Source organism: Scyliorhinus torazame, chromosome 17 (genome assembly GCF_047496885.1).
Source record: "Scyliorhinus torazame isolate Kashiwa2021f chromosome 17, sScyTor2.1, whole genome shotgun sequence".
NCBI lineage: Eukaryota > Metazoa > Chordata > Chondrichthyes > Carcharhiniformes > Scyliorhinidae > Scyliorhinus > Scyliorhinus torazame.
In genome coordinates this window covers 13,716,090-13,742,795 of record NC_092723.1, presented here as the reverse complement: position 1 = coordinate 13,742,795, position 26,706 = coordinate 13,716,090, and the positions used below count along the sequence as shown (strand labels likewise).

The 26,706-nt window shown below is 54.4% G+C and overlaps 1 protein-coding gene across 11 annotated transcripts in view; it reads left to right on the top strand.

The window, feature by feature from the left end:
- Positions 1 to 26,706, top strand: part of plekha6 (pleckstrin homology domain containing, family A member 6) — a 358,362-nt gene that overhangs the window by 317,543 nt on the left and 14,113 nt on the right. For all 11 annotated transcript variants that reach the window (XM_072480061.1, XM_072480065.1, XM_072480059.1 and 8 more), the window contains 4 exons: positions 490 to 601; positions 7,977 to 8,086; positions 11,143 to 11,337; positions 13,213 to 13,374. In XM_072480061.1, coding sequence (XP_072336162.1) covers positions 490 to 601; positions 7,977 to 8,086; positions 11,143 to 11,337; positions 13,213 to 13,374 — 579 coding nt within the window. The remainder of the gene's footprint in view (positions 1 to 489; positions 602 to 7,976; positions 8,087 to 11,142; positions 11,338 to 13,212; positions 13,375 to 26,706) is intronic.

The following is a 26,706-nucleotide window of genomic DNA, read 5'->3' as shown; positions in this document are numbered from 1 at the left end:
AGGATTTGCCAGGAAGGGAAAGATGTTCCTTCTGCTTAAAGAGAACACATTCCCAGTTGTCCTTGTTGATATTTGCAAGCACTCTTAATTGTTTAAGATGCAGAGATAGTTGGGTAAGGCTGCAATACTCCAGCACATTGACTGACCACTTTAAGCAATGCAGCTGTAAACAGGGAGCTTGCTTTCTGCATAGTCGGATTTTACAGGGATTTTCCTTCTATCGTTTTAAAGAAGATCTTACAATATGGATGCATAGACTTGGAGTCTGGCCTGTTCCCCACCACCAACCCCAAATTTTGGGACCCTTCATTCGCTGGTCAAGACGTTGACCAAGTTTCAATGGAGTAGGGGGTCATGGCACCACTCTCTTTCAACCCCACCCACTGCCCTCTTTCCTTTTCCCCGGTTGGTTATCGCCAAGGGCTGGGACCTCGAGTCACACCTCGGATATCTCGGAGCTGATGTTTCACCTTGTTTGTCCCCGTGCAGAAATTAGGTCTGGAGAGTTCCAGGAAGGAAAGCCGGCCGGGGTTGCAGACCAGCTCCGAGAGTACCAAGGGACAGAGCAAGCAAGAAGCAGAAGCTGAGAAACAGAACAAAGGTACGAATCTGCAAGAGCTCAGTGCGCGTGTGTGTCTCTGCGGTTCAGGGGATCATGCGTTTAGTATCCAGATTGATTAAACCTGGAGCAATGTTTGTGCACCTTTGCAACGGAACCTTAAATAACGTCTCTGACAGGTTCAATATCCAGTCAAAATAAGAACATAAAAGCATAAGTAGGCCATTCGGCCTTCTGTTCTGCCATTCAGTTAGATCATGTTTGATATTCTACCTCAACACCACCTTCCCGCACAATCACCATATCCCTTGATGTCATAGAATCATAGAATTTACAGTGCAGAAGGAGGCCATTCTGCCCATCCAGTCTGCAACGGCCTTAAGAGCACCCTATTGAAGCCCACGCCTCTGTGCCATCCCAATATCCTGACCTAACCTTTTGGACACTAAGGGCAATTTATCCTGGCCAATCCACCCAATCTGCGCATCTTTGGACTGTGGGAGGAAACCGGAGCACCCGGAGGAAACCCACGCACACACGGGGAGAACATGCAGACTCCGCACAGACAGTGACCCAAGCCGGAATCGAACCTGGGACCCTGGAGCTGTGAGGCAACAGAGCTAACCACTGTGCCGCCTTGCCGCCCACAGCAGTCATTGGTATTGTCATTGGTAGCTAGAAATCTATCAGTCTCTGCTTCGAACATACTCAGTGACTCAGTGTTTGGGGGAGAGAATTCCAAAGATTCACCATCCACTCTCTGAAGAAAGTCCTCCTCACCTCAGTCGAAAATGGCCTACCTCTCATTCTGAAACTGCGCCCTGTGGTTACCAACTCCCCAACCAGGGGAAACATCCTTCCTGCCTCGACCCTGTTCCGCCCTGGAGGAATCCTTTTACACTTCAATGGGATCACCCCCTCATTCTGCTAACCCCTGGCGAATACTGACCCAGACTCCACTCAGGACAACCCCGCCATCACAGGTATTAGTCTGGTATCGAGGGATTAGTCTGGATTAGAATGATTCCAGTTGTTCAATAAAAGTTTAAAAACGTGCTGCTTTTTTTCAAACCCTCTCTCCGATAATCATAAAATACTTTGTGAGAGCAAGGTCATTTTGCATTTACATAGCGCCTTTGATATAGGACAATACACCAAAGCACTTTATAAAAGCCTTATCAAACACAATTTGACACCACGTCATTTAAAGTGATATTAGGACAGGTGGCCAAAAGCTTTGTTGAAGAGAGAGGTTTGAAACACGTGTGCAGCACGGTAGCATAGTGGTTAGCACAATTGCTGCACAGCTCCAGGGTTCCAGGTTCGATTCCCGGCTTAGGTCACTCTTTGTGCGGAGGCTGCACGTTCTCCCCGTGTGTGCGTGGGTTTCCTCCGGGTGCTCCGGTTTCCTCCCACAGTCCAAAGATGTGCAGGTTAGGTGAATTGGCCATGCTAAATTGCCCTTAGAGTCCAAAATTGCCCTTAGTGTTGGGTGGGGTTACTGGGTTATGGGGATAGGGTGGAGGTGTGGGCTTGGGTAGGTGCTCTTTCCAAGAGCTGGTGCAGATCGATGGGCCAAATGGCCTCCTTCTGCACTGTAAATTCTATGATAATCTATGAAACACCATCATAAAACAGGGGACAGGTCAGGAAACAGAGAGGGTTCAGGAAGGTGATCCAGAGCTTAGGGCCACCAGTGTAGGGGAGATCCAAATTGGAAATTGTAGAAACGAAGGAGCGTAGATATATCGGAGGGTGTAGGGCTGGATGAAATATCGGAGGTAGGGAGAACTGGGACTGTTTGGTGAGAATAAGGACACAGGCGGCAGAATATTGGAGAAGTTTACAAGTGGGACACCAGTCCAGGAGTGCTTTGGAATAGCCAAGTCTAGCAGTAACAGCGGCATTAACGAGGTTCTTTGCAGAAGATAAGCTGAGGCAGGGGTGAGGTTACATGATGTTATGGGCGGGGAATTAGGCACTTTTATTGATACCCAGGGTTAGCTTCACAGCTGAGTATAGGGTAATGTATCAGCCTCGGTAGCACTCTCGCCTTTAAATTAGAAGGTTGAGGGTTCAAAGTCCCACTCTAGATGTTGAGCACATAATCCAGTCTGACACTCCAATGCTGTTTTATGGGGGCATCGCAGTGTAGAAGTGCTGTCCTTCGGATAAAATGTTAAACTGAGGATCCATTTCCATTATTTCAAAGAGAAACAACAAATTGTCCTTGTCAAGTTCTCTGGGATGCCCTGAGGACACGAAAGGTGCTATAAAAATGCAAGTCTCGCTCTTGCAACCTCTCTTTCACTTTGTTGTCTCTCTTTGCTGGCATCTGCATGCTAAAGTTCATTGAAGGCCAAAGTCTTTCAGAAGGATCATTCCAGGTGTGGTACTTTTACTTTACATTATAATATACCTCATAACAAAATGTAGTATGAGGATAGGGCTAGCCACCCCATACAGCTTGCTCCAATATATAAACTTAATAAATACCCTCGCTGGAGCATTGAATTCTCCTAGCTTTTTGTTTTACTCGTTCATGGAGGTGGGCGTCGCAGGCAGTGCCAGCATTTATTGCCCATCCCTAATTGCCCTTGAGGGGGCAGTTAAGAGTCAACCACATTGCTGTGGGTCTGGAGTCACATGTAGGACAGACCAGGTAAGGACGGCAGATTTCCTTCCCTGAAGGACATTAGTGTTCCGGATGGGTTTTTACGACAATCGACAATGGTTTCATGGTCTTCACTAGACCTTTTAATTCCAGATTTCAATTGAATTTAAATTTCACCATCTGCCGTCCTGGACTGAGAGAGTGGTGTGTGTGTGGGAGTACTCTCTTGGTTAGGAGAGAGATGGGTAGAAATGTTTTAGTCCACAGAAGCAGTGCCTCAGACCAGCTAAATTCTAGAGTGACATAAATGGTGCAAGTCAAGAGCTCTGAGGTCGGCCTGTCACATCCCAACTGAAGGATGCTGATTGCCCACTCATTGCAATGACAGATACATCACAATGAAAAGCACATTTGCATTCAACAGTCGATGGCAGCTGTGAGCCCGAGAAAGCAAATTCCACTGTGGCAGCTGATTCTAATAAGCCGCATGCCCAGGAGTGGGCACTGTGATGCCCAGGATCAATGGAGTGTCTGACACACTCACCTCTCCCAACTTCCCTGTAGCCTTCTAAATCTTCCCTCTTAAGCACCTCAAGGCATTTTCTGCGGTGGAACCAAGACAAAAAATGTTTTTTGTCATAATTGCCTCTTGAACTCATGCATGGTGATGCACTGCCAGACAGTTTGTCTCCAAACCACACACCAGCCTGAGCTGGAAGTATATCGGCAGTTCCTTCACTGTCACTGGGCCAAAATCCTGGAACTCCCTCCCTGACAGCATTGTGGGTGTACCTGCTCATCAGGGATTGCAGCGGTTCAAGAAGGCAGCTCAACACCACCTTCTCCAGAACAATGAGGGATGGGCAGTAAACACTGCTGCTGCACCCACATCCCATGACAGAACTAATTTTTAAAAATTGCTCTTTGCTACAATGGCCCTTGCTGGTAACTTATTGAACACATGTATAATCCTTTGAATTAAAAAGAGTTTGCTTCACCATAGAATTCCTACAGTGCAGAAGGAGGCCATTCGGCCCATCGAGTCTGCACCGACCCTCTGAAAGATCATCCTACCTAGGCCCATGCCCCCACCCTATTCCTGTAACCTCACCTAACTTGCACATGCCTGAACACTTAAGGGCCAATTTAGCGTGGCCAATCCAATTAACCTGCACATCTTTGGACTGTGGGAGGAAACTGGAGCACCAGGCGGAAACCCACGCAGACACGGGGAGAACGTGCAAGCTCCACACAAACAGTCACCCCCAAGGCTGGAATTGAATCCTTATTTTCTATAAGGTGAAGACGGGAGCTCTGCTCAGCTTGACTACTTTCTCCAGTCTCACTGATCTCGATACCAAGGTCACACACCTTCACCTTGCCACAAACCTTTTCAGGTTTGATGTAGCAAAGGGTGTGTAGTTCGAGCGTTGTCCAGTTTAACCCCTTCTCTAGTTAGCTTGACCCATTGTCCTGGGTCCAAAATCTTGAGCACCTGAGGCAGGCTGATACTTTAGTGCAGCATTGAGGGGTACGATCCATCTTCATGTGACTATCCAAGATCCAGTGGCATTATTTGAAGAAGGGTAGGAAAGTTCTCCTGGCCAACATTGAGCTTTCCACCGATACCACAAAGTTAAATCAACCAGTTACTCATTGCAATGTGTTTTGTGGGATTGCTGCGCATGTTCAGGCTGTGGGTACCTACAAAATTCCCCTTAGTGCACTGGAAAGTAAATGTACAGCTGTGAGGCAGAAGTAGATTGGGGGCGGATGTTTGTGGGCAAATCAACATCTGACATGTGGCAGGCTTTCAAGTGTAAGTTGAAAGGAATTCAGGACCGGCATGTTCCTGTGAGGAAGAAGGATAAATACGGCAATTTTCGGGAACCTTGGATATCGAGAGATATTGTAGGCCTCGTCAAAAAGAAAAAGGAGGCATTTGTCAGGGCTAAAAGGCTGGGAACAGGCGAAGCCTGTGTGGAATATAAGGAAAGTAGGAAGGAACTTAAGCAAGGAGTCAGGAGGGCTAGAAGGGGTCTCGAAAAGTCATTGGCAAATAGGGTTAAGGAAAATCCCAAGGCTTTTTACACGTACATAAAAAGCAAGAGGGTAGCCAGGGACAGGGTTGGCCCACTGAAGGATAGGCAAGGGAATCTATGTGTGGAGCCAGAGGAAATGGGCGAGGTACTAAATGAATACTTTGCATCAGTATTCACCAAAGAGAAGAAATTGGTAGATGTTGAGTCTGGAGAAGGGTGTGTAGATAGCCTGGGTCACATTGAGATCCAAAAAGACGAGGTGTTGGGTGTCTTAAAAAATATTAAGGTAGATAAGTCCCCAGGGCCTGATGGGATCTAACCCAGAATACTGAAGGAGGCTGGAGAGGAAATTGCTGAGGCCTTGACAGAAATCTTTGGATCCTCACTGTCTTCAGGTGATGTCCCATTGGTGGAATTGCGGATAGCGATGAGGACTGTCAGAGGATACAGCAGGATTTAGATTGTTTGGAGACTTGGGCGGAGAGATGGCAGATGGAGTTTAATCCGGACAAATGTGAGGTAATGCATTTTGGAAGGTCTAATGCAGGTAGGGAATATACAGTGAATGGTAGAACCCTCAAGAGTATTGAAAGTCAAAGAGATCTAGGAGTACATGTCCACAGGTCACTGAAAGGGCCAACACAGGTGGAGAAGGTAGTCAAGAAGGCATACGGCATGCTTGCCTTCATTGGCCGGGGCATTGAGTATAAGAATTGGCAAGTCATGTTGCAGCTGTATAGAACCTTAGTTAGGCCACACTTGGAGTATAGTGTTCAATTCTGGTCGCCACACTACCAGAAGGACGTGGAGGCTTTAGAGAGGGTGCAGAAGAGATTTACCAGAATGTTGCCTGGTATGGAGGGCATTAGCTATGAGGAGCGGTTGAATAAACTCGGGTTGTTCTCACTGGAATGACGGAGGTTGAGGGGCGACCTGATAGAGGTCTACAAAATTATGAGGGGCATAGACAGAGTGGATAGTCAGAGGCTTTTCCCCAGTTTAGAGGGGTCAATTACTAGGGGGCATAGGTTTAAGGTGAGAGGGGCAAGGTTTAGAGTAGATGTACGAGGCAGGTTTTTTTACACAGAGGGTAGTGGGTGCCTGGAACTCGCTGCCGGGGGAGGTGGTGGAAGCAGGGACGATAGTGACATTTAAGGGGCATCTTGACAAATACATGAATAGGATGGGAATAGAAGGATACGAACCCAGGAAGTGTAGAAGATTGTAGTTTAGTTGGGCAGCATGGTCGGCACGGGCTTGGAGGGCCGAAGGGCCTGTTCCCGTGCTGTACGTTTCTTTGTTCTTTGTTTGTAGACCAAGGACATGAAAACTGTTAATAAATTGAATCTTGCTGTTGAATGCACTGTGTTAAAATGTCACTATCTCCAATAGTTTTCCTTATGCATGCTTCTATACACACCCTCCTCACTTTTACACCCCTCCCACAAAGATTGCATTAGCCAGTGATTAATTACTCCAGAGACAGCTGCTTGGTGGATTGTTTATTGATCTTTCCCTTCACACTTGAATGCATCTGAATTACCCTGCTTTGATGCTAACCACAATGTTTATTAAAACTCTTGCTATGATTGACAGCCCCTCACCACCCAAAAGCAGCTTAGTGCCTCCTGCTGTGATAACGATAAAGTCAAAGCACTGATGAGGGGGCTCTGATGGGGGGGGAGTCGCTGTTGGGTGCCTGATAACATAAGAACTAGGAGCAGGAGTAGGCCATCTGGCGCCTCGAGCCTGCTCCGACATTCAATGAGATCATGGCTGATCTTTTGTGGACTCAGCCCCACCTTCCGGCCCGAACACCATAACCCTTAATCCCATTATTCTTCAAAAAAACTATCTATCTTTCTCTTAAAAACATTTAATGAAGGAGCCTCTACTGCTTCACTGGGCAAGGAATTCCATAGATTCACAACCCTTTGGTGAAGAAGTTCCTTCTGATGGGGGGGGTCTCTGTTGGGGGTCTGCTGGGGGACTCTGTTGTTGAGGGGGGGGGGGGTCTGATGGGAGACCTAGGTGGACAGGATTTGAGTTTTGGTGGGCCTCCGATGGACTTTGGGGGGCACCCAAGTTACACACTTACCCCTTTGACAGGGTTAATAGTGTCAGAGACATGCTTGAACATACCTGCACCAATCCACACACAGGATAATCCAGGCTGAGAGTCCTGGAGCATCATGGAGGCCTGGCGAATCAGGCTTCTAGCCCATTAATCGGATGCAAATGGGTGTAAATAACCCATTAACATCCTCCCGTCAGTACGGGGCGCCTAGCTCACTGCCGCCGCTGACAGGGGACTGGAGCACAGGGTGCTGAGCCCATTTTTAGCCCGATGCTCGCGTCTCCGCTGGATCAGAAACTCTGCTACCAACGATGGGCGATGGAGAATGCACCCCAGGCGGTCATCCATTCAAGACAGAGGTGAGAAAAATAAATTCTGAGTATTGTGCGACTTTGGAATTTTCTTCCTCAAAAGGCGGTGGAAGCAGAGTCTTTGAATATTTTTAAGGCAGAGATATTTAGATTCGTGATGACCTTTCCACCTTCTTGTTTATCGGGGGTAGGCAGGAACCTGGAGTTGAGATCGGCCAATGAATGAAGGACCAGGCTCGAGGGGCCGAGTGGCCTACTCCTGCTCCTAATTCCTATGTTCGGATGTGTTTGGGTACCAGTCTGTTCTCTGTGATGTACCTTGAAAGTCCCACTGAAAGAGTCCCCTAACCTATATTCCCTTTTGATACTACAGTAGGTGTCGTTCCTCCAAGGACCAAATCACCACCAGAGGATGTTTCTCCTTCACCATCCTACCTCGCTCTTCGGAACAGTGATAAAGCAAATTATGAATCTCCGGCGCGAGTAAGTGCAAAGGTGGCTTGCTGGAGATCAACCCCCCACATCCCACCACCTCCCTCATTCAACCCTACTCCCCTTTGACTTTGTTTCATTTTTATGTATTTTACCGAAAGTTGCTGCCAAGTTGTGAAAATGACAGTAAAAACTGAGATGGTTTTGCTTGTGAAGCTAATCCTCCCAACCATAGGTGGGGTTGCTCTTGGAGGCCAAGTTCGCAAACAGCACGATAAGTGAGTCTCCAGGAGATCTGAGACCTCGAAAAGAAAATGCACTCAAAAGAATCCATTCCAACTTAGAACATAGAACATTACAGCGCAGTACAGGCCCTTCGGCCCTCGATGTTGCGCCGACCTGTGAAACCACTCTAAAGCCCATCTACACTATTCCCTTATCGTCCATATTTCTATCCAATGACCATTTGAATGCCCTTCGTGTTGGCGAGTCCACTACTGTTGCAGGCAGGGCATTCCACGCCCCTACTACTCTCTGAGTAAAGAACCTACCTCTGACATCTGTCCTATATCTATCTCCCCTCAATTTAAAGCTATGTCCACTCGTGCTAGACATCACCATCCGAGGAAAAAGGCTCTCACTGTCCACCCTGACAGGACTGTGATCTTTCTGATACATCTGTAGAACTTCAGATCATTTATCCTATCAGTAAATTACATTCAAGGATAGGAGTGTTTTGCAAATCAGTCTGCGCTGTCGACCATCCTAACAGCTTGGATGTATTGACTAGGCACTGAACACATTTTATTCATGAGGTTTGTCATTATAGTCTACGATATTTATGGGGAGATAAACAGGTATATAAACATGTTGAATACAATGAACACGTTATTTAATGGAATATGGATTTTGCTTGAAGGTTAAACTGTGTCCTGCCTTTCTAACATCCAAACAATTTATTTGAGATTTATATGTAGACTCTTGTCTGTCACCCACGTGTCCCAAAACCTTTGTCGGAACAGTTAGCTTCCAAAAAATACAACGCAAACTAGGAGGCTGTTTCTGATCCAACTCTCCTGATCTTCAAGCATCTTAAATCATCAAGGGGCTTAAGGGGCCTCCGCTGACTGGGGAATCTAAAACACGGAGCCGCACTCTCGGGACTGAGATGAGGAGAAATCTTTTCACTCAGTGTTGTGAACCTTCGGAATTCTCAATCCCTGAGAGCGGTGGATACTCGATCATCAATCATTCGAGGCAGAGGTCAACAATTCCTGTGTGATAAAGGGAATTTTAAAAATATATCTCACGGGATGTTCAACTGACATTTTTATTGCTCGTCCCGAATTGCCCTTGAGAAGGTGGTGTGTGAGCCACCTTTGTGAACGACTGCACCCCATGCAGTGTAGGTACACCCACAGTGCTGTTAGGGAGGGAGTTACAGGATTTTGACCCAGCGACAGTGAAGGAATGGCGATATAGTTCCAACTGAAGGTATAGTTCAGGAAGGAGCTGATGACGATCAATCTCGCTCATATTCAATGGTGGAGCAGGCTTGAAGTGCCAATAGGCCGACTCCAGGTCCAGTTTCTTATGCTCTTATGTCGTGCAAAGAAGAAATAGCTAAACAGAAAGAGATTGAAAGCCTTGAACCCGTTTAAATCCCTCACTCAAAAAAAATCATGGTGTAACAAAGAGTTACTTGTGATGGCTACTGACTAAGACAAATATGAAGTCCAGCTCGCAATAGAATTGGTTTAATATGTCCAAAGATGTGCAGGTTAGGTGGATTGGCCATGCTAAATTGTCCCTTAGTGTCCAAAAATGTTAGGTGGGGTTACTGGGTTACGGGGATAGGGTGGAGGTGTGGAGTTAAGTAGGCTACTCTATCCAAGGGCCGGTGCAGACTCGATGGGCCGAATGGCCTCCTTCTGCACTGTAAATTCTATGATATACAATTTAAATCACCGTATTCGAAGGGCAGGAGCTGGGATGGCAGAGTCCCTGAGTGAATTGCCTTCCATCTTCCATACCTAGCTCCAAACACTGCCCTGTGTGTCTGTTCCCTTACTCTGTCAGTTTTAAACATCAACAAAGTGGTGGCTTTGGAAGATGGTGCAAAGTAACGTGACCCAAGGAAAATTAGAAAATACAGATTTTAGTCGGGATGTTTGTGTAAGCTTTAGGTTAGCAGAGAACCTGACAGTAACTATATTAGCCATGCTGGTCTTGAAACTAATACGAACTGACAGTGGCCTGTCATTCCCCCACACTCACCTCTTTCATTTAAGCCAGCTCCAATGTATCCATCTTCTCCACCCTCCCAAGAAATGTGAACTTGAAATGATGTTGTTTACTGCAGATGTTGAAGTTAATGACTAGATCTCTCCAGATGTTAATAAATCTCTTCCATATTGTCAGATACATCTTCAAGGGGGTTGGCACACAAGGATTGGAGTCATACTTCAGTGGTACAAAGCTCCGGTTAGACTTCATCGGGAGTACGTCACTCAGTTCTGAGCAAGGATCTGAGGAAGGACGTATTGGCACAGCAGGTTCACCAAAGTGGTGCAGGAGCTAAAGGGTTAAAGTATGAAGGGAGGCTACATTGTTAAGGCTTGTATTCCCTCGAGTATTGAAGTAAAATAAGTGATACCGTGGGGAGTCGTGAGGCATAATCTTACAAAGAGAGCTGGTCATTCAGCCGTGATGTTCACACAGAGTATAAAGGAAATCTAGAGTTCTCTCACCCAAAAAGGTGGGGCCAATTGAAAAAAATCGAAATCGAGATTCTTCTGTGAGGACAGTTTAAGGGATATTGTGGGTACGTGGAGTTCAAACACATGATCTGATTGAATGGCACAATAGGCTTGATAGTCTGAATGGCCTCCTTCTGTTCCCCTACTCCTCAACAGAGTTACAGAAATTGACAAAAGAGTGAACAAATAATTTTACTGACTTACAATTATTTGATGAGACTTCATTCATTATTAAAGTTTATTGGGTTGGTGAAGGTGGCCTGAGTGATAGCTGCTTGTGTATTTTTTATTTTTTTGCTGGGTGACGCCTCCTCCTGATCCAAGGGGATCTCTTGTGTTTTGTAAAAGGAAAAATCAAAAAGTGGCGTGCACCCGAATGACGCAAAGTCCAAGATGAGTGTTGAGGAACAAGCTGAGCGCATGAGGCGGCACCAGAATGGATCACTGCGAGGGCATAACAAGAGGCGGAGTCTGACCCTAACATCTGGCCAGCTGATGGCTGTGAGTTCGAGCAGCCCAAAGCGCGTTGTTCGGAGAGTCACGGTACGTCATTGGCTCATTTCATTCCCGCGATGACACTCCAGGGAAGAGTTATGGTTTAGTCATTTCCATGCCAGTTGAAGTATCAAACTAGGCACTAATACTTTTCTTATAGCAGGTTTATTTTCCGAGTGCAGGAATATATATGACTGCTTCTTACCTATCACCCCCCCCCCCCCCCCCCCCACCCATGTCTCAGCAGTCTCTCTTTATAAGTACCCTAGGTACTTACATGACCAATGCCCTTCATTGTGTATCTTAACAATGTAATTGACAAAGCACTGACAATCGGCTTCTTTTACTGTTAGCGCCATGGTTTGTATGAGTTGTTGGGTGGGGTACTTGGTCAGGTTATTTTGCTGCCCTCGCCAACACTAGAAAGGATGATTATTTCCTCCCAAGCGGATAAATTAAAGGTCGTAAGTGAAATGAGTCCGGCTTAGTCCGGTTTCAGTCTCACAGTCCCATTAGTCTACACCTAGTGATGTTGAATGAGCAATCTCACTCATTGATCCCAAGGAGAGCTGGTACAGAACTCTCACAATGGTACATTGAGCGTAGCATTCCACAGTTGGGTTAAAGAGATTATATTGTTTTAACGAGTAGGGGAAGTTTTACTCTACATCACCACCTGAGTGTTTGACCTTGACACTTGGGGGTAAAAGGAAAAATGAATGCTCATTCCTCAAGTTAATAGAGATTGTTAAATGTATTTATTTTATTTCCAAATCTGTTACTTCCATTGCATTGAAATCGTCTTTTGTACGGAAAAGTTACTTTGAAATTGGAACATGTCAGATATATTTTGCAGGAATGAATTTTCAATATAAATATAATATTAGCAGTGTACAAAGTAGACATTAACATAATTCCGTACACCTGCCTAATTCTCTGTCTAATTCTATAGAGGGTGCAGAGGAGATTGACCAGGATGTTCCCTGGGCTGGAACGTTTCAACTATGAAGAGAGGCTGGTTAGGCTGGGGTGGTTCTCTAGCGAGCAGAGAAGGCTGAGAGGGAACCTGCTGGAGGTGCACAGAATTATGAGGGCACACAGATAGGGTAGACGGGAAGAAACTTTCCCCCTCAGTTGACTGGTCAATAAGCAGAGGGCATAGATTTAAAGTAAGGGGCAGGGATTTAAAGGGGATTTGAGGAAAAGCCTTTTCACATAGAGGGGGGTGGGATTCCGGAACTCGCTGCCTGAAAGAGTGGTGGAGACAGAGACCCTCATAACTTTTAAGAAGCATTTAGATGAGCATTTGAAACGCCACAACACACAGGCTATGGACCAAGTGTTCGAAAATGGGATTTGAATAGATAGGTTCTTGATAGCCCACACAGACACGATGGGCAGAACGGCCTCTTTCTCTGTTGCATGACTTTATGACTCTTGTAGGAAATTCCTCTTTGCAGTATGTTAATGTAGGCAATATTATTCAAAACAAGTACAGAGTAATTTGAGGCATTTGTACACAAAACAGTCTGGGTAGTAATTTCTGATTTGAGACCTGCAGAATTGCCCCCAGTCATGGTTCAAGGAGCCACAGGTCTGCCTTCTTGAACCACTGCAGTGCATATGGTGCAGGTACACCCCGAGTGCTGTTAGGGAGGGTGTTCCAGGATTTTAACCCAGCGACAGTGAAGGAACAGCCGATATATTTCCGAGTCAGGATGGTGTGTAGCCTAGAAGCGAACATCCAGCAGGTGGTGTTGCATACCCAGCCCCGGTCGAACCACCATCGCACTCGACGGAAAACCTCCATATCCTCTATTCGACTGATTTTAAAATGGTGCTGGTGAAATTTAAGGATTGGTAAAAATGTTGCCTTCCAAGGGTTTTAAATTTGTTGCCTGTGCTTTTTCACACCCAATCCAGGTTCCTCGGCGCAAGACCACAGAAGTGGATATCTGTCACCTGGAGGCGGCCGTCAGGGGGGAACAGGCAGGAAACTCCCACGAGACCCCCAGGGAAGAGATTGCCCGTTTGAGAAGGATGGATCTGGAGCCAGAGCACTATTCAGTGGACATCAACAAGGAGGTGCGTGGTTGTCAATGTGGGGGAGGTAGATGTACATGATAGTGAGTGACTGTTGGATGGAAGTCTAAATACAGAGAAGGGGATAAGTGTTAGGGAGGAGTGAGAAAGTGAAGAGGGTGTGTACAGGAGCAAGCATTGGAGATAATGACATTTTAACATAGTGCATTAGACAGCAAAATTCCATTTATGTTGGGGCTAGGCCGACGCCGGAGGGATTTCCGCCCCGCCAGCTGGCGGAAATGGCGTTTGTTGCCCCGCCAGGTGGCGTGGAAATGCGGCGCATGCACGGGAGTGTCAGCGGGCGCCGGCAGTTTCCCGCGCATGCGCAGTGGGGAGAGTCTCTTCCGCCTCCGCCATGGTGGAGGCCGTGGCGGAGGCGGAAGGGAAAGAGTGCCCCCACGGCACAGGCCCGCCCGCGGATCGGTGGGCCCCGATCGCGGGCCAGGCCACCGTGGGGGCACCCCCCGGGGTCAGATCGCCCCGCGCCCCCCCCCCAGGACCCCGGAGCCCGCCCACGCCGCCTGGTCCCGCCGGTAAATACCAGGTTTGATTTACGCCGGCGGGACAGGCAATTTCTGGGCGGGACTTCGGCCCATCCGGGCCGGAGAATTGAGCGGGGGGTCCCGCCAACCGGCGCGGCCCGATTCCCGCCCCCGCCCAATCTCCGGTACCGGAGACTTCGGCGGGGGTGGGGGCGGGATTCACGGCGGCCAACGGCCATTCTCCGACCCGGCGGGGGGTCGGAGAATGACGCCCCATATTCTTCAGGATTAGGGGTGGCATGGTGGGGCAGTGGGCAGCACTGCTGCCTCACAGCTCCAGGGACCCTGCGGGTCAACTGCGGGCACTGAGAACCAACTCACTGCACTTGCTGCCAACCCCCTTACACCCCCATCCCATGAAACCTCCCCTCCCCCCACCCCCATTATTAATCTGTGGCCTGGTTGTCGCACAATCCTGGGACTCCATTACCTGTCCCCCTGACAGCAGACTGGTCTCCCTGGTGGTGTTGCTGAGCACCTGAGCTGCCAGCCGCTGATTGGGTGTAGCTTTCGGTAGACGGGACTTCCGTCCCCATGGTCTTGGTTCGATGGGAAGGCCCACTGCTGTCCTCATCGCTGCCTGATTTCCGTGTTATTCAACCCGCCTTTCCGAAAGGCGCCAACACGGTTCTCTTGCAAGCTGTCCAACTGGAATATCAGGCAACCACCAATAAATCAAACAAAGAGTTCAGGAGAAACATTGCCACCCAGAGAAGGGGGAGAATGTGGAACTCGCTCCCACAGGGGGCGGGATTCTCCGGCCCCCGCAGGGCCGGAGAATCGCCGGGGGGCGGGGTGAATCCCGCCCCGACGCCGGCTGCAGAATTCTCCGGTGCCGGTTTTTCGGCGGGGGGGGGGGGGGGAGTGGGGGAGTCACGCCGCGGCAGTGGCCCCCCCCCCCCCGAGATCCTCCGCTCCTCGATGGGCCAAGTGGCCGCCCGTTTTCGGCGGGTCGCGCCGGCGTAAATCAAACCAGGAGCGTACCGGCGGGACCTGGCTCTATGGGTGGCCTGCGGAATCCTCGGGGGGGGGGGGCGCGAGGGGATCCGGCCCCAGGGGAGGGGGGCGTGGGGCGGGGTGGGCCCCACGGTTGCCTGGCCCTCGATTGGGGCCCACCGATCCGTGGGCGGGCCTGTGCCGTGGGGGTACTCTTTCCCTCTGCACCGGCCGCTACCAACCTCCGCCATGGCCGGCGCGGAGAAGAACCCCCCTGCGCATGCGTTGGGATGACGCCAGCACACGCTGGCGCTCCCACGCATGCGCCAACTCGCGCCGGCTGCCAACCCCGCCAGTGCCGGCCTAGCCCCTGAAGATACGGAGGATTCCGACGCCAGTGTGGTACACGCCACTCCTCGATGCCGATTTGGCTCGTCCGGCCGGGTAGGGGAGAACCCGCCCAGGGAGTGGTGAAAATGTGGAACTCGTTCCCACAGGGAGTGGGGAGAATGTGGAACTCGTTCCCACAGGGAGTGGGGAGAATGTGGAACTCGTTCCCACAGGGAGTGGGGAGAATGTGGAACTCATTCCCACAGGGAGTGGGGAGAATGTGGAACTCGCTCCCACAGGGAGTGGGGAGAATGTGGAACTCGCTCCCACAGGGAGTGGGGAGAATGTGGAACTCGCTCCCACAGGGAGTGGGGAGAATGTGGAACTCGCTCCCACAGGGAGTGGGGAGAATGTGGAACTCGCTCCCACAGGGTGTGGGGAGAATGTGGAACTCGCTCCCACAGGGAGTGGGGGAGAATGTGGAACTCGCTCCCACAGGGAGTGGGGGTTTGGGACTCGCTCTCACGGGGAGTGGGGGGAATGTGGGACTCACTCCCACGGGGAGTGGGGAGAATGTGGGACTCACTCCCACGGGGAGTGGGGAGAATGTGGAACTCGTTCCCATAGGAATTGGGGACAGGAAGTGGTGAGAATGTGGAACTTGCTCGCACAGGGTGTTGGGGAGAATGTGGAACTCGCTCCCACAGGGAGTGGGGATTTGGGACTCGCTCTCACGGGGAGTGGGGAGAATGTGGAACTCGTTCCCATAGGAATTGGGGACAGGAAGTGGTGAGAATGTGGAACGCGCTCCCACAAGGTGTTGGGGAGAATGTGGAACTCGCTCCCACAGGGAGTGGGGATTTGGGACTCGCTCTCACAGGGAGTGGGGAGAATGTGGAACTCACTCTCACAGGGAGTGGGGAGAATGTGGAACTTGCTCTCACAGGGATTGGGGAGAATGTGGAACTCGCTCCCACAGGGAGTGGGGAGAATGTGGAACTCACTCTCACAGGGAGTGGGGAGAATGTGGAACTTGCTCCCACAGGGTGTGGGGGAAAATGTGGAACATGCTCACACAGGAAGTGGGGGAGAATGTGGAACGCGCTCCTGCAGGGAGTGGGGGAGAATGTGGAACTCGCTCCTGCAGAGAGTGGGGAGAATGTGCAACTCGCTCCCACAGGGAGTGGGGATTTGGGACTCGCTCTCACGGGGAGTGGGGGAGAATGTGGGACTCCCTCTCATGGGAAGTGGGGGAGAATGTGGAACTTGCTCTCACAGGGGGCGAAATTCTCCGTTATCGGCGGAAAGTCCGCCGATCGGCGCAAAAAACGGCGCAAATCCGACTTGCGTCACTTCGGAAAAATGGGTCGATAGTCTCCGGCCCGAAATGGGCTAGCAGCAACGTAACGGGATCCGCGCTTGCGCTGTGGTTCACGCCGTGCAGCGGCATACGCGCTGCACGGCGTGACGGCTCATAAGGCCGCGCTGCTCCCCCCACCCGACCGGAATACCCGACCGCAACACCCGACTGGATGGCTGGCCGTCGCTCAGCCCCGAGGTTCGAGTCACGCGATGTGGAGGCGCTCCTGGACGCAGTGGAGCAGAGGAGGGATGCCCTGTATCCCGGGCACGGCCGCAGAGTTGCTCCACGCCACAGCCGGCGTCTGTGGAGGGAAGTGGCAGAGGCCGTCACCGCTGGGGCCCTGACACCACGGACAGGCACCCAGTGCCACAAGAAGGTGAACGACCTCGTCAGAGCAGGCAGGGTGAGCCTCTCCCCTGCCCAATATCCATATCCCCCCCCATATCCCCCTCCCCCATATCCCCCCTCCCCCATATCCCCCCTACCCCATATCCCCCCTCCCCCATATCCCCCCTCCCGATATTCCCCATCCCCCATATCCCCCCTCCCCCATATCCCCCCCTCCCCCATATCCCCCCCTCCCCATATCCCCCCTCCCCCATATCCCCCCTCCCCCATATCCCCCATATCCCCCTCCCCCATATCCACCCTCCCCCATATCCCCCCTCCCCCATATCCCCCCTCCCCCATATCCCCCCTCCCCATATCCCCCATATCCCCCCTCCCCCATATCCCCCATATTCCCCCTCCCCATATCCCCCCTCCCCCATATCTCCCCCTCCCCCATATCCCCCCCTCCCCCATATCCCCCCTCCCCCATATCCCCCCTCCCCCATATCCCCCCTCCCCCATATCCCCCCTTCCCATATCCCCCCTCCCCCATATCCCCCCCTCCCCCATATCCCCCATATCCCCAAGTGAATCCAGCCCTAACCTTAACCTCTGCAATGCACGCGCAACCGATGGCGTGCATTCATATACCTGCCTAACACTGTTGCCTTTTACCCCTGCCCCCCCCCACAGGAGAAGCGCGCACACAACAATAGGGAGCATGTGAGGACTGGAGGAGGCCCCGCTGATGAGAGGCCACTGACCAAACACCAGGAAAGGGCCCTGGAACTGGCTGGCGGACCTGACGACCGGGAGGTTGCTGATGCAGAGGTCGGGGGCGTACTAGCAAGTGAGCCACCGACAGCCCGTCCCCATATCCCCCCTCCCCTATATCCCCCTCCCCCGTATCACCTGATCACTGCCTGATGTCTAACCATGCATGCTTCATTGTGTATCGCAGGACCAAACGTCCAGGCACCCATCCCCGCAGATGCAGACTGCCCGCAGGATGCCCCTCGGAGACCACAGGAGACGGAGAGACCCGCACCCTCCAGCATACGACGCCCGCAGGATGCCCCTCGGAGACCACAGGAGACGGAGAGACCCGCACCCTCCAGCATGTGACGCCCGCAGGGTGCCCCTCGGAGACCACGGGAGACGGAGAGACCCGGACCCTCCAGCATGCGACGCCCGCAGGATGCCCCTCGCACACCACGGGAGACGGAGAGACCCGGACCCTCCAGCATGCGACGCCCGCAGGATGCCCCTCGCACACCACGGGAGACGGAGAGACCTGGAGCAACAGGGAGACGACACCCCCGTCACGTGCGGGAGCGACCACCCAGCGACGAGGGGGGCAGCCACAGGCCCCCGTCACATCCGAGCCAGGACACCACTACCCAGGTCACCACTACCCAGGACACCACTACCCAGGACACCCCTACCCGGGACAGCACTACCCAGGAAGACGAAATACCGGACAGTGACTCAGAGTGGATGGGTGGAGACGAACCCCCACCCCAAAGTGCCATGGACTCAGAGTGGGACGAAGAGCACGACACAACGCCACTGCTGTCACCAACACCCTCCACCATCGCAGAAACACTCACCACGGTTGGGCACTTTAGTGATGAGGCGTCTGGTACACTCACTGGTGCGCACAACACAGCCGTCCCGGTACAGCAGGTGGAGGTGGGAGCAGCAGAGGGACCGGGCGGTCGGAGGGCAGTCCAGCCCAAGCGAACATCTGCCGCCCAGGTGGATCCCGGGTTCCTGGAGTTACCACACCCACACATAGATCCGATGCAACCACCGACCCGGAGACGAGCGAAGAGGGTGACGGGCGGCTTGCGGCGGCTGCGGTCGCAGGTGGAGGAGTCCACCCGCGTCCAGGAGCTGGGAGTGGTGCCGGTCATGCGTGCCACCCAGGCCGACACCGCACGGGTGGCGTCCGCGGTGGAGGCAATGGGTGCGACGGTGTCAGACATGGGGAACGGTTTGCGAGGCCTGGGGCTTTCCGTGCAGGCGGCGTCTGTGGCCCAGGAAATGGCTGCCCTCTCACAGGAGGCCATGAGCCAGTGCCAGCGCCAGATGGCAGAGGCGCTCAACGCCATAGCCCAGTCTCAGCAGGCCATGGCCCAGTCTCTGCAGGCCATGGCCCAGTCTCAGCAGGCCATGGCCCAGTCTCTGCAGGCCATCGCTGAGGGCATCGGCGCCAGTGGCCATGTGCGAGTCGGCGTCGCATTGTCACAGACAGGGTTTGACAACCCCCTGGGTTCCATGGCTGCAAACCTGCAGACCCCTGTCGATACCAGCACGGGCCTCCAGGACTGGCAGCGCCAGATGTCGGGGGGGCGTCGGATGGCCAGTCCGTTCGCATCCCCCGCCCATGTAGAGGCCTGGGGGCCATCGGGCACCCCGAGGGAGGAGGGGGTGGTGTGGTCCGTCACGGCTCCCTCTGTAGGGGAGGTCCCGGTACACCGCGACACCTCGGACTCCCCCCCTTCCGTCCCAGGTGCATCGGGTGGGCAACGGGCAGGACAGGCTGGCAGCTCGCCATCCCAGTCGCCCGGGCCGCAGCCTGGCCCATCTAGGCCAGGACACCCCAGGAAACGGCCGCCAAAGGGATCCAGTGTCAGAGGGCAGGAATCACAGGAGTCCACCTCCTGTTCTGCTGTACCATCTGGGGAACCACGTAGACGTAGTCAAAGGGCCCGTAAGGCCAAACAATTAGACACTGAGTAAGTTGGCACGGGTGCAGGGCACAGATGAGTTTTAGGGGCTAGGGCACGTGCATGAACTCCTTTGGTTATTAAAGTCAATGTTACACCTACCGAAGCTGCCTTTGTGCTCTGTCCAAAGCGTGCGGGGGTGTCATGTACGTTGAGCGCAAGTGTGTGTGTGAGGGGTGGTCTTACCTCAGCCCCAGGTGAGTCTGCCCCCTTCCCCCTGGGCCGCCATCAACATCCCCCGGGCAGAGGACGGGACCGTGCGCTGCAGTGTCACAGCCGCATGCAGGGATGGTCCGGGTGGATGGTGGTACTGTGGCCATGGGTCAGACATAGTCCAACGATGTAGAGCCAGGAGCTCATCGCAGGGCGGGTTGTCATCATCCTCCATGGCCTGCGATAGACACGCGTCCACCCGCAACTGTGTGAGCCCGGCCCATTGTGCCGCAGGTGGATCGGCAATGGGGGGGGGGGGTGTGCATGCGGGTGGGGTGGGTGGGGTTGGGGAGGGGGGTGAGGGTGCTGGGTGGGTGGACGGGTGGGGGGTGTCGGTGGTCAGCTGTTGCCATGGTGTGCGGTCTGTGGCCATACTACCCGATTCCCACGCCCATCTAGTCAGTGAAGCAGGCGTCTATCAGTCTGTCCCATGCCCGCTGGGCCAGCCGGTAACGGTGGACAGCCACCCGCCTGTGTCTACCCCGTCTGCCCTGACCATTGCCCCCACCCCCCTCATCTGGGGAGGACTGGGCCTCTTCCTGCTGCTCCTCCACTCCGCCCTCCTCTGCCTGCGGCACATCGCCCCTCTGCTGGGCTATGTTGTGCAGGACGCAGCACACCACAATGATGCGGCCGACCCTATCTGACCGATACTGGAGGGCGCCCCCAGAGAGGTCCAGGCACCTGAAACGCATCTTCAGCACGCCAAAGCACCTCTCGATCACTCCCCTTATCGCTACATGGGTATCATTGTAACGGTTCTCCGCCTCATTGCGTGGCCGCCATATAGGCGTCATCAGCCACGATCGCAATGGGTAGCCCCTGTCGCCCAGCAACCAGCCCCTCAGCCGGGGATGGCGTCCCTCGTACATGCCGGGGATGGATGACCGCGACAACACAAATGAGTCGTGTACACTGCCTGGGTGACGGGCGCAGACGTGCAGGATCATCATGCGGTGGTCGCAGACCACCTGTACGTTCATCGAATAGGTCCCCTTCCTATTAGTGAACACGGCCCTGTTATCTGCAGGTGGCCGCACGGCGACGTGCATCCCATCGATCGCGCCCTGGACCATGGGGAACCCGGCCACGGCAGAGAAGCCCACGGCCTGGGCATCTTGGCTGGCCCGGTCCACGGGGAAGCGGATGTAGCGGTGCGCCATGGCATATAGGGCATCTGTCACTGCCCGGATGCACCGGTGCACCGATGTCTGCGATATGCCGGACAGGTCCCCACTCGGTGCCTGGAAGGACCCCGTTGCATAAAAGTTCAGGGCCACCGTAACCTTGACGGACACGGGGAAAGGGTGTTCCCCACCAGTGCCACGCGGTGACAGGTGTGCCAGCAGGTGGCAGATGTGTGCCACGATTTCCCGGCTCATCCGGAGTCTCCTCCTGCATTCCCGGTCCGTGAGGTCCTGGTATGACTGCCGGGGCCGGTACACACGGGGCGCCCTCGGGTGCCTCCGTTGCCGTGGGGCCGCGACGTCCTCCTCCCCCTCCTCGTCCTGTCGGTCAGGTGTCCCTCCAGCCTGGGCGGCTGCCGCCTGCCCCTCTGCGGCAGCCTACGCCGCCTCTCTGGCACGCTCCTCCTCCTCCTCCTCCTCCTCCTCCTCCTCCTCCTCCTCCTCCTCCTCCTCCTCCTCCTCCTCCTCCTCCTCCTCCTCCTCATCCAGGGCAACATAGACATGAGCGGCTGCCACCACGGCGGCCAACATCGCTGGATGGTCTGAAAACATGACGGCCTGGTGGGGGGGGAGGGGAACGACGACAGGTCATCATTGCCCATATCCCCTCCTCCCCCCAGCCAGGTGGCATGGACCGCATGGGTCCAACTGTTGGAGGCTGGCACCTGGCCAGGTGGACCAACTCACTTGCCCTCCCATCCCCCTCCTCGGCACGGACCCCCCCCCCAACCTCCACCCCGGCACGGACCCCCCCCCAACCTCCACCCCAGCACGGACCCCCCCCCAACCTCCACCCCAGCACGGACCCCCTCCCCCCAACCTCCACCCCAGCACGGACCCCCTCCCAACCTCCACCCCAGCACGGACCCCCCCCCCAACCTCACCCCGACACGGACACCCCCCCCCCAACCTCCACCCCAGCACGGACCCCCCCCCCAACCTCACCCCGGCACGGACCCCCCCCCCCCAACCTCCACCCTGGCACGGACCCCCCCCAACCTCCACCCCAGCACGGACACCCCCCAACCTCACTCCGGCACGGACCCCCCCCCCCCCAACCTCACCCCGGCACGGACACCCCCCCCCCCAACCTCCACCCCAGCACGGACACCCCCCAACCTCACCCCAGCACGGACCCCCCCCCCCCCCCCCCCCCAACCTCCACCCCAGCACGGACCCCCTCCCAACCTCCACCCCAGCACGGACCCCCCCCCCAACCTCACCCCGACACGGACACCCCCCCCCCCCCAACCTCCACCCCAGCACGGACCCCCCCCCCAACCTCACCCCGGCACGGAACCCCCCCCAACCTCCACCCTGGCACGGACCCCCCCCAACCTCCACCCCAGCACGGACCCCCCCCAACCTCCACCCCGACACGGACCCCCCATCCACCTCCCCGGCACGGACCCCCTCCCGGCACTCCCCCGGAGCCCAGCCTACTCTAACCCCCCCCCCCCCCGCCGCACACACACACACACAACCTGAGACACACCTCTCCTCACGCATTCAGACTGCGGCCACGCCATTGCCTGCCCAGAGCCAACCCCCCAGGCCGTCACTCACCTCCACGCTGGTCGGCGTGAACCTGGAGCACAGGGTCACGCCGATGAAAAGGAGGTTTAATTTACGTCGACGTGAACGGTCATCATGTCGACGGGACTTCGGCCCATCCGGAAGGGAGAATATCGGCAGGCCGAAAATCGGCTGCCTTGCGCAGACCCGTGACATTCTCCGCGGCAGCGGCGACATTAACGCCCCGCCGACTTTTCTCCCTTCGGAGACTTCGGCAACCGGCGGGGGCGGGATTCACGGCGGCCAACGGCCATTCTCCGACCCTCTGGGGGGTCGGAGAATGACGCCCAGGGAGTGGGGCAGAATGTGTAACTTGCTCCCACAGGGAGTGGGGGAGAATGTGGAACTCGCTCCCACAGGGAGTGGGGGAGAATGTGGAACTTGCGCCCACAGGGAGTGGGGGAGAATGTGGAACTCGCTCCCACAGGGAGTGGGGGCGAATGTGGAACTCGTTCCCATAGGAATTGGGGACAGGAAGTGGTGAGAATGTGGAACTTGCTCGCACAGGGTGTTGGGGAGAATGTGGAACTCACTCCCACAGGGAGTGGGGATTTGGGACTCGCTCTCACGGGGAATGGGGAGAATGTGGAACTCGTTCCCATAGGAATTGGGGACAGGAAGTGGGGAGAATGTGGAACGCGCTCCCACAGGGTGTTGGGGAGAATGTGGAACTCGCTCCCACAGGGAGTGGGGATTTGGGACTCGCTCTCACGGGGAGTGGGGAGAATGTGGAACTCGCTCTCACAGGGTGTTGGGGAGAATGTGGAACTCGCTCCCACAGGGAGTGGGGATTTGGGACTCACTCTCACGGGGAGTGGGGAGAATGTGGAACCCGCTCCCACAGGGAGTGCGGTGAATGTGGAACTTGCTCCCACAGGGAGTGGGGGAGAATGTGGAACTCGCTCCCACAGGGAGTGGGGATTTAGGACTCGCTCTCATGGGGAGTGGGAAGAATGTGGAACTTGCTCTCACAGGGAGTGGGGGAGAATGTGGAACTTGCTCCCACAGGGAGTGGGGGAGAATGTGGAACTAGCTCCCACAGGGAGTGGGGAGAGTATGGGACTCGCTCCCACAGGGAGTGGGGAGAATGTGGAACTAGCTCCCACAGGGAGTGGGGGAGAATGTGGGACTCGCTCCCACAGGGAGTGGGGAGAATGTGGAATCGCTTCTGCAGGGAATGGGGGAGAATGTGGAACTCGCTCCCACAGGAGTGGGGGAGAATGTGGAACTAGCTCCCACAGGGAGTGGGGATTTGGGACTCGCTCTCACGGGGAGTGGGGATTTGGGACTCGCTCTCACGGGGAGTGGGGAGAATGTGGAACTTGCTCCCACTGGGAATGGGGGAGAATGTGGAATCGCTCCTGCAGGGAGTGGGGGAGAATGTGGAACTCGCTCCCACAGGAGTGGGGGAGAATGTGGAACTCACTCCCACAGGGAGTGGGGATTTGGGACTCGCTCTCACGGGGAGTGGGGAGAATGTGGAACTTGCTCCCACTGGGAATGGGGGAGAATGTGGAATCGCTCCTGCAGAGAGTGGGGAGAATGTGGAACTCGCTCCCACAGGGAGTGGGGATTTGGGACTCGCTCTCACGGGGAGTGGGGAGAATGTGGAACTTGCTCCCACTGGGAATGGGGGAGAATGTGGAATCGCTCCTGCAGGGAGTGGGGGAGAATGTGGAACTCGCTCTCACAGGGTGTTGGGGAGAATGTGGAACTCGCTCCCACAGGGAGTGGGGATTTGGGACTCACTCTCACGGGGAGTGGGGAGAATGTGGAACCCGCTCCCACAGGGAGTGCGGAGAATGTGGAACTTGCTCCCACAGGGAGTGGGGGAGAATGTGGAACTCGCTCCCACAGGGAGTGGGGATTTAGGACTCGCTCTCATGGGGAGTGGGAAGAATGTGGAACTTGCTCTCACAGGGAGTGGGGGAGAATGTGGAACTCGCTCCCACAGGGAGTGGGGGAGAATGTGGAACTCGCTCCCACAGGGAGTGGGGAGAATGTGGAACTTGCTCCCACAGGGAGTGGGGGAGAATGTGGAACTCGCTCCCACAGGGAGTGGGGGAGAATGTGGAACTCGCTCCCACAGGGAGTGGGGGAGAATGTGGAACTGGCTCCCACAGGGAGTGGGGGAGAATGTGGAATCGCTCCTGCAGGGAATGGGGGAGAATGTGGAACTCGCTCCCACAGGAATGGGGGAGAATGTGGAACTAGCTCCCACAGGGAGTGGGGGAGAATGTGGAACTCGCTCCCACAGGGAGTGGGGATTTGGGACTCGCTCTCACGGGGAGTAGGGAGAATGTGGAACTTGCTCCCACTGGGAATGGGAGAGAATGTGGAATCGCTCCTGCAGGGAGTGGGGGAGAATGTGGAACTCACTCCCACAGGGAGTGGGGATTTGGGACTCGCTCTCACGGGGAGTAGGGAGAATGTGGAACTTGCTCCCACTGGGAATGGGGGAGAATGTGGAATCGCTCCTGCAGGGAGTGGGGGAATGTGGAACTCGCTCCCACAGGGAGTGGGGGAGAATGTGGAACTCGCTCCCACAGGAGTGGGGGAGAATGTGGAACTAGCTCCCACAGGGAGTGGGGATTTGGGACTCGCTCTCACGGGGAGTGGGGAGAATGTGGAACTTGCTCCCACTGGGAATGGGGGAGAATGTGGAATCGCTCCTGCAGGGAGTGGGGGAATGTGGAACTCGCTCCCACAGGGAGTGGGGGAGAATGTGGAACTCGCTCCCACAGGAGTGGGGGAGAATGTGGAACTAGCTCCCACAGGGAGTGGGGATTTGGGACTCGCTCTCACGGGGAGTGGGGAGAATGTGGAACATGCTCCCACTGGGAATGGGGGAGAATGTGGAATCGCTCCTGCAGGGAGTGGGGGAGAATGTGGAACTCACTCCCACAGGGAGTGGGGATTTGGGACTCGCTCTCACAGGGAGTGGGGATTTGGGACTCGCTCTCACGGGGAGTGGGGATTTGGGACTCTCTCTCACGGGGAGTGGGGAGAATGCTGAACTCGCTCCCACAGGGAGTGGGGATTTGGGACTCGCTCTCACGGGGAGTGGGGAGAATGTGGAACTCGCTCTCACAGGGAGTGGGGATTTGGGACTCGCTCTCACGGGGAGTGGGGATTTGGGACTCGCTCTCACGGGGAGTGGGGAGAATGTGGAACTCGCTCCCACAGGGAGTGGGGATTTGGGACTCGCTCTCACGGGGAGTGGGGAGAATGTGGAACTCGCTCCCACAGGGAGTGGAGATGTGGGACTCGCTCTCACGGGGAGTGGGGAGAATGTGGAACTCACTCTCACAGGGAGTGGGGATTTGGGACTCGCTCTCACGGGGAGTGGGGAGAATGTGGGACTCGCTCTCACGGGGAGTGGGGAGAATGTGGGACTTGCTCCCACAGGGAGTGGGGATTTGGGACTCGCTCCCACAGGGAGTGGTTGAAGCAAATAACATGGAAGCATTTAAGAAATTAGTTAAACATGTGGATGAAAGGAGCAGAAGGTTATGCTGAATGGGATAGATGAAGTGTTCAACTGGAGACTCATGTGGAGGAAAACGATTGAAGATGGGCCAAAGACCCTCCTACGTGCTGTTAATTCAACGTCATTCTACTTAAATGAAGGAAGAGTTCAAACCAGTCTTCTTTAAGCGCAAAGATAGACGCAGCATTTTTGTTGGAGAAGTTGTGATTGTTTTTGAAGTTCATTCACTCTGTGCAGTGCCACCCTCTGTGTTAACTGGGACCCCAGGGTCCCTACTGGTGCAAATGGCGCATGCTGTAGGGACACCTCGGAAAGGGAAGGAATGATTTTGAATAGCAATCTCCAAAAAGAACCAAAGAACATCCAAACGATAAACGATTCCTGTCCTCGGTACCTCGGCCACGGCAATGCTGCAAGTTTGCAGACCCTGATATCCATACTTACTTTTGACTTTTTGACATCCCATCAGGCACAGTGGTACTGCAGCCCTGTGCCAGACAGGGTGGAATTTATCTGCTTCGCGGGGCGGGGGTGAGGAGAGGGTAGGAGTTGCAGCCACCTTTCCCACTTTGTGCAATTTATTCAGCGACAGGCTACCCACAGACCAACCAAAGCCCTTAAGTGGGCAAATAAA